A 13,286-nucleotide genomic window follows, 5' to 3' on the forward strand; every position below is an offset into this window, starting at 1 on the left:
ATTACATTAAATTAAATTATGATGTCATCTATAGTAACTTGAAGTGTCCAAAGTTTTTGTTTCCTGGTTTGGCAACAAAAAAAAATTAGTTACGAAAATTGGTTGTTGCTTGGAAAGGATGAACTGATTTCATTCATATTAAAATTTTTTATGCACTTTCTTTTCAAGTGTATATAGAACTCATAAATTTTTCCTTTGATTGCAGCTAACAATTTTGTATACAGTATATTAAATTAGCAATTCATTTTAGTTTTAGTTTTTCAATACATAGAACTTATAAATATTATTTTGGCTGTAGCCAGCTTATTTGGTGGGCTTGCCTGCTAGTATCATTTTAAAATGTGATATGGGAAAATAAAAATGTTTTATTTTAATGCTATTTCTTGATTACAATTCTAACAGATTATCATTATTTTAATTATGTTTATAAATTTTATTATGTTTGGGGGGGAAAATAAGAAAAGAAAAATTCACAAATCTCCAGATCAAAAATTTTGTGCACAAATTGATCTTAATATTGCCAAAATGATAAGCCATTAAATTTAGCACAACATAATAAAAGAAATCATATCTGAAAAAGAAAAAGTTGTTTTTATTTAATATTTCATGAACTCTTTATTCTGAAAAAGGAAATAATTCTGAAACGTAAGTGTTTCAGTAGAGGAAGTGTTACGTGCCCAAAAATTCTGGTATCACAGTGTTTATATTAAGTAGGAAAGAATTCAAATGATAACCCATTCAATATATGTAGGCTATACAGAAAGTAACTTAGTAGTTTTAGAATGAAAAAAAAAAAAAAAGGCAAAATTTTCTTATTACTTACATTTGAAAGGCACATTATTCAGTTATCTTTTTACATAATCTACATATAAATTAAGACATTTATCATAATGGTACACGAGCTTGTTAGTTGCATCGTGATAGAATATTGCTGCCTGGACCTTCAACGATGCATGGACATCGGCATACAGTTCCTCGTCATTGTCGAAGTGCTATGTTGCAAGCTAGGTCTTCATGCATGGAAGCAAGCAGAAATCACTAGGAGCAAGGTCCAGACTGTACGGTGGATGACCAAATAACTCCTATCTGAAACCACCCAAGAGCCATTGAATTTGAATGGCTGTGTGGGGGCGTGCATTGCTTAAGATCATGCATCACAACACCAAACAATAAAGTTTGTGAAATTTGAGGAAACTCTACAGAGAGCTCCGAAATTTAAAGGTGGTGGTTTTCGTGGATATTTTCGTCAATTTTCTCTAACAGTTCATCATTAACGATGCTCAGCCGGCCACTTCACACTTCCTTGTTAACATTAGTGCGGCCATTTTTAATCATGCTGCACCATTGTCTCACTCTATTTTCACTCATTAAGTGTTTCCATACACTGTAAAAATTTCCTGATAAATTTCAATCGGTCTCAGTTTTTTTTAGTCCAAAGGGGCTTTGTCCCTGAAGGACTATTGTTTTCGTTTTGCGATTTTGCGTCGGACTCATAAACGTCGGTTCACTTTTCAAACTGTTGCCACAAAATGTTAGAGTCCTGCATTATATTTGAAGAAATTAAATAATGAAAAATCTGCATAAATGATTGTCTATTTCTCGCATTGTGATAAAACAATGGTACATAGAGCCATCGAATTTTGAATGACGAAATCCTACTGCGAATATGGGCATCTGAAATCCCAAATTTGGAATTTGTTTTATTATAGATTTTATATTTTGTAAAACTTTAACGAATTTTTGATTTATAAACTCAATACTTTAAAAGCGAGAAATGGCAACGTTATATAGAAAAAAAATACTTTTATCTCCAGCTCGCGAGACTGTGTATATCGGAAATTCTAAAGATATGCTTAATTTACATTATTTTGCGATATTGCTCTTGAACTGAATTTTATGGTTTAAGTGCAAAGAACATGATATTTAATAAATAAAGGTAACACTCAAAATGTTAAAAAAACGCCCCTTTGGACGTAATTTAAAATCTGAAACATTTCAGTTTTTTTTTTTGTTTTTGTTTTTTTGTTTTTTTTTGCGAACAAAAATCTAATCACCAATTGCACTCCACAACTGATGGAAATTTCTATTGTTGCACACATTTTAAATAGTCACAGTGAACAAAGCAGAGGCAAAACATACCGCCAACAATTATAAATGGATGCGTAAGGTTTCAGTAGACATTTTGATACCAAGAAGGGGATGCTAGCGCCATCTCTCACCATGCAGCAGTGAAACATAAGTTATTTTCTGAATAGCCCTCATATATTTGTTAATGAATCACCAAAAAAATATTCTTCAAAGATATTAATTAACACTCAAAATAGCAGTTGTAAAAAACAGACAGAAATGTCAGATGAATAAAATTAAAGGCCTTTTGCTGATTTTGGCCAAAGTTAATGGTTTTTAAGGACAAAAGAAAAGAAGAGAAAAAAAAAACGTAGTGCAACTAATTGGTATTGAAAACAATTTTTTGAAAAAAATTATTAATTGCACTATGATTTTATGAATTTCCTTAACATTTTACTTTTCTTATTTGTTTTGTATATATACATGCTGCAGAGATCCCCACTGTTGTAGTTGCTATTAACTCTCTGCAAGTTTTTACCAATCTCTCCAATATTTTGAAAACTTTACAATTGCATTTACCATATTAGGTTAGATTATTTGAATATGAAAAGCTCACAAGGTAAGGAATCCCTTCATGGAAAATTTTATAAAGAAACTGGTTTGTATTTATATTGCACATAAAAAAACCCATGACAACCAACCATATAGCCAGCCTGTTTGTGTGGTTCAAACCCGGGAAGAACTACCAGCATGTCTGCGGTTTGGTTGCATTAAATGTGGATTTTTTTTTTTTTTTTTTTTTTTTTTTTTTTTTTTTTTTTTGTAAATATAAGGAAGCATTCAAGGACAGAATCTAAGGAGATGCAGGGATTGCACTGGCTTGCAAAAAGCCCAAGTTCAACTCTGGCTACTATCAATCAGTGGTCTTAACCACTCAGCCATTGGTACAGTCCAAAAGTGATATTATTTCATAATTCTCCTTCATTGTTCTCAGTTTCCTTAATTCTCCAAAGAAACACGCAATCCATTACAAGATGTTGTTTAATTCCTACACAATTAATTCTGCTGTGCCTCCTTCAGTTCTTTCAATGATTTAGCCTCCTGATTAAACAAATGTTCAAAGAAACACTATGACATGTATTCAGCTTAGTTCACTTAGAACTCCACCTCCTTTCTTAATAGAATTTTGCTTTGGAACGTTAGGCTACAAGTGTTTCTCCTCGACTTTTATGGGGGGGGGGGAGGATTTTTCACTAAATTTCTCTAATTTCCAGATGTGTTAAAACTTGTTTTTATGTTCCTAAGCATAAAAATAATATTCTTTTATAATTAATTTAGGTTCCAAATATTGTCAAATAATTTCACCTCTGCTTTACCAAACTACTGATTGAATGTTGTATTACCAGCTTTGTATATAATATGTCAATAAATGTATATCAAATAATTATATGTATAAAATGAGTGACAAATGATAGTTTACATACCTTTTGCAGTTATTCTTCTGAAGTAATTAATAAGGCATTTTAATTTTTCAGTATTTTTTGAAGGAACGTTGTCTTTTGTTCCATAGAAAAGTCTGTGAAGAAAAAATAAAAACACTATTCTACTGTACTGAAAAATTTTTTAATGTTGTGTACGTCCATTTAGATACTTAAAAATTTATATACTTGATTTGCTTAATTTATTATGCAAGCAAAATGTTTAACCCTTTCCGGCACGCTACCCTTTAAAGGTGGAATTTTGACAAAAAAAGTGGTAGGCAGTCTAATCACGCCTAAATGAGTACACAGGTAAAATTGTGTAAAGATAGCACTTACCATTTTAATTCTGTGGGTGTGCCCAGAGCAAGCTCACTGAGAGCTTCGAAAAGAATGTTGAAGCGAGCATTGCTGGGAAGAGCGTAATAGAATAAAAGATTTTGCCTACGATTAAAAAGCACTATATTCTGACTACCGTAGCAGATTTAGCATTACCCAGGGTGTGCCACAGGAAGGCCTACTACTCTACCCCCTCCAAAAAAAGCTCTTCTTGGTAATATGATGATTACATGCATATAAGTGAAGGAAAAAAAAAGTAACTTGGGTATATTTACATTTCATATTTACACTTTCGTCTAATTTTTTTTTTTTTTTTTTTTTTTTTTTTTTTTTTTTTTTTCCCCCATGGTGGTACTTTTCAAAGAAAGTTACACCAACTTTGAAAAAGCACAACCCAACATTGCATGTTTTGCACATGTACCGGGATCCGTACCAGATTCACTATCTGAAGACAATTCGTGTAGCACTTTTAGTGCTTCAGAAATGGTCAGTCCTCTCAGATCAATTTGCAAAATAATTAAAAATCAGAAGAAAAAAAGATGAACTAATATTATATCTACAGCTAGAAAATGTAAACTATAAAATAAAATTAAATAAACGTCTACAACTCAAAACAAATCTTCTAACAAAACTTCTTTGAACAAAAGTGAAAGAGAAAAAGAGAACTGCTCTAGTGAAAAACCAAACAGCTAACTGATAAAATTACCCCTGACCTTCAGAAAATCACCTCAACAATTTCTTGATAACCAAATCTCCCCCTCCTCCCCCCAAAAGGAAATGAAATACAGATATGCACCCAACTTTCTATTGTGAATGAGCCTTCTAGAGCTGCAGTGAAACAAAAATACAGTTGTTGGTCTAGTCCTAATGTCTCAGTGATCCCACTCTGGGTACACCTGATGTTTGCCGTTCGATTTTAGGCAACTTTTCAAGGTAATAACTTAAAACTAATATAGAATAAGGAGGTTAGCATATAGCCAAGAAAATAATATAGGAATTTCTTTTCGAATAATTCTTTTTATATATTAAAAAAATCTGGAAGATTTCTTTGAAAAATGTGGGTCTTTAAAAACTACATGTGGCTAAAATATAGGGACTGGTTTGTAATGTGCTGCCATCTAGTATAAATAAAGAAGGTTCGGAGTAACCTATACTAACCTATAAATCCTTTTTCATTCAATTTTTCTGTGTGTACAGAGGGAGACTCACTGCTGCAAAGGGCTACAGCTAGCAAAGTGCTTAAAAAACTCCATTACGCAAATTACACTTTTATAGAAGAATTTTTTCAAACTTTCTTTCATTCATATTTACTCTACAGAAAGGAAATAATAAAAATTTATACAAGTGGCTCACTTTGCTTGGGCAAAAGTAGTACAAAATCATATTTTCAATAATTACATTCCCTAGGATAGTGATGACAATAAAAAATACTGATATTTTATTCACTAACTGAGACATAACTTGTTCACATCTTAAAAAAATATTCAGATATTTTTACTCAAGAATTTTAAAAAATATTTTTTATCATAAACTATCAGCATTAAAAGCATAGGTTGTAATTTCTTATTCCAATCATTATTCTGCTTCCTATTCTGATACGCATAATCACTTAAATCCTTACTGGATGTTCACCTATGTTTTTAATAGATTGACTACTGCATCAGATTATTCAAAAAGATTTAAAGTTTTATTCAAAAAGACTTTTTATAAAAGAACTATCCTCTGTTTATCTCAATTTAGAAAAATTTAGTTTGATATCCAGGAAAATATAAAAAATTCAACATGTTTTGCAAAAATAAACAAAAATTGTATTCAGTTCCAATACATTTAAAATGGACATTTTAAATGCATGAGATATAAAAAATGCCTCATACTTTAAAAAAGAAATGCATAAGAAACCCTGTTAAAATAACCTAAGACAATAGAATATTCTTTCAAGTATCAACATAATAAATGTCATATTCTTAAATTTTAATATAGAACTTGAGTAAAACATCCCTTTTCAAAGATATTTAGTGTAATGTTTAATTATTGCTCCTATTCCTTATAGTTATTTCAACAATAAATTTATAATTTTTTTTGTATTAATTTTAAAAAAATCATTGAAATAAAAGTCATTCCTCTTTATAATTAAATGTGGCATCCTGGTTTTAATGAATTTAGAGAGTTAAATTCAGTTTTAAATACAATCTTACACAGTATAAACAAATAATGGTTATTACAATTACCTATTAAAATTTATATCTGGATAAGTAGCATATTCACAATTCCACCTTTCTTTTTTATATCTTCCAGGAAGAGTTCGACGTGGGAAAGTGCAAAAGAATGCATTTAGTAAGAGGCAACCAATTTGTTTCTGGGACATAGTAACCGAATGGTCCGTATCTTTCTTCAGTAATGGTACTGGCTACACAGTTAAAGAAATTGCAAAGACCATAATATAATAAGACTAAACGAAATAATAATATTTTATCAATAGCATATTTATTTAAATAAATTACAATTATGAAAATTAATTCATGCACTCAAAAAAAAGGGAGGCACCTATCTATTAAGTCATTCAAAATGTTTTCATACATTTTTATGAGCATATGGCAACACAACAAACAGATAAAAAGAGTAACTTTACAATCAAAGTAGCTTTATTCACACTATGTGGTACACTATCAAGATTTTCGGGTACAAAAAATACCACACTAGTAAAACACTGTATTCAGATGTGGGAAAAGTTCAGCAACTTTTGAAAACTCAGTTTTTAAAGAGCTGGTTGCAGAACTTAATACAATATATCCATTAAATCCAATGAAGAAGAGAGTAACATGTAGTTAAACTACCATGGGAATAGAAAAGATGAAGCAAAATCTCTAAAATAATGTGCTTTATATTAGCATGAATCTCTAAAGATGTGTGAAATCTTGTACTGCATTTTTTAAAACAATTTGGTGTGTCCATTCCTACAGCAGACCACAATATACAGATGCAGGGATAATATGAAAATACTTTAGCAGTTCATAATAAACTACAAACTTTGATACTACTCCCAAAATGCAAGTAAAAGATTTCTTGGGATAAAGGTTTTGTAGAAATCTTTAGAACAGGTTGTCCTGATTAACCTTTGATAAAATAAGTAAGCATTGTTACAGAGAAATTATTTTTATTGCAGAGGACAATGCAATCGAACAAAAACAATAATGGTTTCCCTTTCATTTTGCTGCAGCAATAAAGAACAGCTCCCTAAACATTGTATTTGGTTCAAAAAATGTGAGCTACAAATAATCATTTATCCTCTTTTTTTTCATTGCTTGTTTGTTAACTTTACTGCATGGCGAATTAGTTACTTATAGAAGTGTGGAAAGCACCACAGTGTCACTGTAAATAACCTGAGACTGCCTCTCAGCCTTAAAAGGGCCTCAATCCTTGCCTTGCTAATTTTAGAAGTCCTGCTTTTTCTTACTACATGATCAAAACAATCACTTATAGAAGGGTGCTGCTCACTCATCTAAATGGCAAGGCCTCAGTATGAAAATTAATGCATTACATGTATATAATCACTTTAATTAATTTTACTAAAATTTACATGAACATTATTATAGAAATAAAGAATATTCTTAGATATGACAGTGATAAAAACTTCGTGAAATTTCAGACACTCTACAGAAGCCAAAATCCACTGCGAGTGATGTAACCGTGAAATGGAAACATCAAGGCAGTGAAACTGCAGAAAAAGAAGTAAGCAGGCCAAAAAATATTAGTGTACGCACCTATAGCCTGAAAATGGCAGTGAAACAAAATCACAAGTCTTCATTGGTTGAAATCACTCAGGAGGTCTAGGACAGTTTGTGGAGAGTTAAAAAACCTGGGATTCCATGGTCGTGCAGCCTCTCACAAGCCGAACATCACTCCCCAGAATGCAAAGCATTGATTGCAATGGTGCAAAGCTGTCATTGGACTGTGAATACGTGGAAAAATGTTCTTTGTGGTGATAAATCTCTCTTTACAATCTAGCAGTTGATTGGAAAACTCTGAATTTGGGGGATGCCCAGCAAACACTGCTTAAGTGACTGCATTGTGCTAACTGTAAAGTTTGGTGGTGGCAGCATCATGATGTGGGGATGTTTTTCATGGTTTGGCCTGAGTCCCTTAATTCCTGTGGTTGGAAACATGAACTCTGAGATGTATGTGGTCTGGTTATGTCAGATCTGGTCTGATGTATCTCAGATCTTGGTTAACATTCAACAGCTCTTTTTCTTTCACAAAATTTTGCACATCAAAAAATGTTTTTCTAGTTCACAAGGTATTGGTGACCATGTGTCTAAAAGATCCACTGGTCATCGAAATTAAAGGATAAAAAGAAAAACGTATGCTCACTAAGTTAATGCTACAGCCAATTCCCAATGCTGCTATTATTTATGTTAATTAAGTACAACTGAACACAAAATTACACGTCCACATATATGCTAGTGCCAAAAATATGTAAATTTGCTGATTGACAATGTGGTGTGCAATATATGCATGTTGGAATTCCAGCCTGTAGATTGTTTAAAATGAATTTGGTTTCTGAGAGTGATCAGGATTCAGTAGTTATGGCTCAAAGGCTTCATTTAAGTGAAGGTCAAAAACGGCAAATATTGGCAGAATCGAGGGAGGTCAAACACAAATGGAGGTTGCCTAATACTCGAATAACTCTCAAAGTGTCATATCAATAGTCTGGAGCCCCTTTTTAAGCACTGGATCAGTTGACAGACAGCCTGGTCAAGGGTGATCAAAGCAACAATTGAATCAGAAGACCATTTTCTGTTGTTGGCTCAAAGGAAACATGAAGCAACTACAAGAGATTTGGTTTTAGATCTTCAGGCTGCCACAGGAAATCGAATTAGCCATTCTGCAGCACGAAGGCTTAACGTGGTTGGACTGTATGCAAGAAAACCAATGGCTTGGGTTGCATTTACTCCAGCTTTCAGAGGGGCCCATTTAAACTGATGCTGCCATCATGTTCAATGGAGCCAAGACCACTGGGCCCAAGTACTGTTTAATGACGAGCCCAGATATTGTCTGAACAATGATTCTAGATATGTTTTGATCTGGAGAGAGGAAGGAATATGCAACTTGCATTCCTTTGTCCATGAAATATCCTGCTTTTGCAAACACAGTTTAATAGTTTAAAGAGGAATCAACAACAGATGGCTGCACCGAGTGGCATATCTTTCAAGGTTCTGTGACTGCTCAGAGATATATGGATGAAGTATTGGGACCCCAAGTTAGACTGTTTTTAAGAGTGCTGTTGGTCCAGTTTTTGGTAATGGATGACAGTGCTCGACCTCATCAAGCATATGTGATGTCACAATACTTGCAAACAGAAGATATCACTTGAAGGGATTGGCCACCTTATTCACCTGAATCAGCAAGTTTGAGATGCCTTGGGCACCGAATTTCAGCATGCCAAATTCCTCCGAAGACCCTCTAGGAGCTGAAAAGTGCACTTTTAGACGAGTGGCTTATAATTCCACAACATTGGATCAATATTTTGGTAAATGATATTATGAAACTTTGATATTATGAAATCAAGAAATGAGTTATGCATATCTGTCAGAGTTGGCCATACACCATATCGAGAAAAAAAGTTCTTCTACAACAGGTGACTTAATTTTTCCTCATTTCCCAGTTTCCATAAATTTGGTTTTAATTTCAATATTTTTCAAATAATCAACTGCCAAACATTGTAATTTATGTTAACTAATGCTTTTGTATAAATTTTTGTTTGTAATTTTTCATTAAATATCAGTTACATTTTATTTCTGTCATTATCGTATAATTTTGATGACCAATGCATTTTGAGTAATTGCATTTGTAGTTTGAATTTAAAAAAAGGCACTCTTAATTTCTTATTCTCACCATTCAGAAGTTACATCCTTATTTAAACCTGAAGTATTTTAAAGCTTTAAACTTCTCTCTGATTCATTTATGTATAAGTACAATTTGTAAAAGAAAACAGTCAGCTTCAAATGGAGTATTGTAATGCTCACACAGTTTTCTAAACTACATTATAGTAATAGCTAAATTATCCATTTGACCACACATAGGTCACTTTTTATGGTTTTGAGAATCCTGCAGAAATAATTACCAAATAAATTTCTTATGTCATGTAGAGGGAACATTCTGCTGCAGTGTGTGGCTTTATGAGCAGCTATTTGGTTAGAGACCATTTTATCATTAGATTCAGCTCCTATTCAGTGTGGAACTCAATATTCTGCGTATTTCTGTAACATAATTTCTTTAAAACAGAATTAAAATATTTGCATTGCTTTTTTGTGATATCTTCTCTCATTCAAGCTACAATTTACAAATGTTTAAATAAATTCAGGAGGGAATGATACTTTTTATAAAATGAAGACCGCACTGTTTGAACTGATTAAGCCATTGTTAAAAGAAGGCAATCATTAACTTGTGTTTAAATTCAAAATATTCTAAATATTGGATCAGCAACTTTTTGAAATATTATTTCACAAAAAACTTATTGTGAAGAAGCTCTGCAGTTACTAGATTCTTCATTGTCCAATGTGAAGGCAAGCCCTCACAAACAAAAACAGACTTACATGTACAAAATGCTTCAAAGATCTGAATGAAGGACATTCAAAAGTGATTTTTTGATTAATTGTGATTCTATCAGTATGAACCATAAATTAAAATAAAATTGGTTTTCCAGTCATGATCATTTCTGTCAAGAGAAGATGAAATCTCTGAAAGAAATTGATTTTTCTTGTTTGTAGGAGATAGTCAAAAGTATTAGAAAATGAAGCAACATTCAGTGTCAAATGATATATCATAAAATATTATAAAATAAAAATGGCAATGATATATCTAAAAGTTTTAAATTAGAATCAGACAACCAGAACTACAATGTGAGAAAAACCTACTGCATCATGATAATGCAACAGCTCAGTCAAACAGAACAGAGTTTCAAAGAGATTCGAGTTACCGGCTATAGTCCTTACAGGACAGATCTATCTCTTTGTTACTTCTTATTTCTTAAAGCCACGGAATTAAGCTCCAACAGAAATTTGACTAACCTGGAAAAGTTATGCTGATTTATAGGGAATCTGTGGATGATATTCCAAAGGAAGAATGGGAGTAGTATTCAATAATAGGCTTTAAATGAGAAGCTGTACTCAACAAGAAAATGTAGTAAGTATTTCAAGAAAATGCAATAAGAATTACTTTGATATTTATCTTGTTTTAATATGAAGTATTAAAATTTCTTAGTGATTCACATATTATTATAAAATACAGAATCCATTAGCTTTTAGAGTATAGATGCATTTTTTTCAGTTTTTAATGACCCATCTTTCCAAAATACTCTGAACTCCAGTTTCATGAATGAAACTGCAACTCAAAAGCATGCATAAGATGCTACAGGATCAACATTGGCATCAAACGACATCAGTTTCTCTACACCATAAAAAAATAAAATACTGCACTGAATGAATGCTGATATTATTTTATGCCTCCTAAAATTAGTTTCAGCCGTTATCTGTGGCAATGTTACATGTTAGTCAGCTGCTGCAATGCATACTAATTTACACCATCCCTGATTCTCCTGTTTCCATCAACTGCACTAAAATCATACTCTGATGTCTTTCCTGATATTGCATAGCCACAACACACCACCTTCAAAACCATGTCACATAAACATGATTATATTAACATATCTTTACTGATTTTGAAGGTTATTTTCCAGATACTTGCTACTAAATCTCATTCAATTCATTTAAATACTATTAGATGTAATTAATATTCATTTAAATGTTATACTGTTATGTGTTGCCATGTTTATTATACAATAGCACAAATACCTGTTCTATATGTGATATCAAAAACATTATTTATAGTGGGGGTATACCAATACGTGATAGGAACAGTTAGCATTATTCATTATAGCAATGTGTTAGAGGCTAATCTGCTTTAAAAGTAATACTTTTTTTGGAAAATCTTCTAAGGAAAACTGACTTGAAAAAAACCATTGACATCTCATGCAGCCATCAGTCATTAGGTACTGAAGCTTATAAAACTAACAGCATTCAATAGTTTAGCCTCTACAAGCATTATACTGAAGATGAAAATGACCATCTCAGTTTCCTTATTGGAGAAATTATAATAGACTAATATAAAAATTTCTATATTAAGAAAGTTATTAATTTATTACGTAAGATAGCATATAAATAAATATTGATTATCTCACACAATTAATTAATAATAATTTCCTATTACCTTATATAATTAATTAATCTATAAATATTTTAAATTATCTAATATAGAGAAAATTAAAATTATAATGTAAAGATACATTACCTGCGTGCAAATATATGGAAGATTTAATGCCATATCAATCATTACTGGCAATACTGTTTCAAAAAAATGGCTTCTTTCTGCAGCTGAAAGGCACTAAATAAAAGGGTAAAAAATGAATATTTACAGTGGACATGGCATAGATACTTAAAGATCACTACATGGCAAGATTTAGATTCACTGCATAGCAAATTTGGAAACAATGAAATATTTATTTCTATGTAATTAACATTCATAGTCAAAACAAACATAATTAAAAAAGATGAGTTTATGACCAAAAACGTTCACTTTCATTCAATAAATCAAGATAATGAAATCATTCCATAGGAATGAAACTAAAAAAACAAATGTCTCAATTAGTGCACCAAATTAATTTCTTTCTCAAAATTTCTTAACTTCATCTTTTCTCCTAATATCTAATTCTCACATTATCATTAATATTCCCTTTATCAAAACGTGTAATAATAAATCAATACAAATAAAAATCAAATTGAATTGCAAGAAGAAATACCATAAAACTCATGGATAAGCTATAAAAAATTTTGAGCTCTATGAAAAAAAATTTAAGAGTAATAAAAATATATGAGACTAAATATTTCACTAATATGTTTAAATTGCAAGGAGACACACAGAGATGAAATTTGAAAAATACAGTTTCCATTAAACTCTTGGGAAATGGAGTCAAGTGTAGTTAGCAATAAGGGAAAATAATTAAATTGAGATTATTTTTAACTGAAATACAAGATCACGAGATGAGTTTTCAGTAAATCTGATTTTCCAGAATTCAGATGATAAAACAGTCTTCAGAGAGTAAGCAATATATATTATCAGCATAAAAAATAAATAAATAAATAAATAAATGTGTACTTAAGTTTGCTTGTAACTACTGTATACAGAGTGTCCCGTAAATGTTGCAACAACTTCTGGGGGAGGTAGGGCACATCATAAGGATTAAGAATTACACAGGGAACCCATACCCTGAAATGTAATGGACGAGCTGCTGCACGCATTTATTGAGAATGTTTTCCCAACAAACATCAACCACACCACAGTTTGTTT

General features: G+C 31.7%; 1 protein-coding gene across 4 annotated transcripts in view; it reads right to left on the reverse strand.

Annotated features, from left to right (window-relative positions):
* LOC118193130 (poly(ADP-ribose) glycohydrolase-like) overlaps positions 1 to 13,286 on the reverse strand; it is a 105,110-nt gene that overhangs the window by 41,260 nt on the left and 50,564 nt on the right. For all 4 annotated transcript variants that reach the window (XM_035364171.2, XM_035364170.2, XM_085820076.1 and 1 more), the window contains 3 exons: positions 12,231 to 12,323; positions 6,113 to 6,291; positions 3,552 to 3,643 (listed from right to left, as the gene is read on the reverse strand). In XM_035364171.2, coding sequence (XP_035220062.1) covers positions 3,552 to 3,643; positions 6,113 to 6,291; positions 12,231 to 12,323 — 364 coding nt within the window. The remainder of the gene's footprint in view (positions 1 to 3,551; positions 3,644 to 6,112; positions 6,292 to 12,230; positions 12,324 to 13,286) is intronic.

This window comes from Stegodyphus dumicola, chromosome 7 (assembly GCF_044657685.1).
Source record: "Stegodyphus dumicola isolate Sdum_Otavi_A_Nest chromosome 7, ASM4465768v1".
NCBI classification, from domain to species: Eukaryota; Metazoa; Arthropoda; class Arachnida; order Araneae; family Eresidae; genus Stegodyphus; species Stegodyphus dumicola.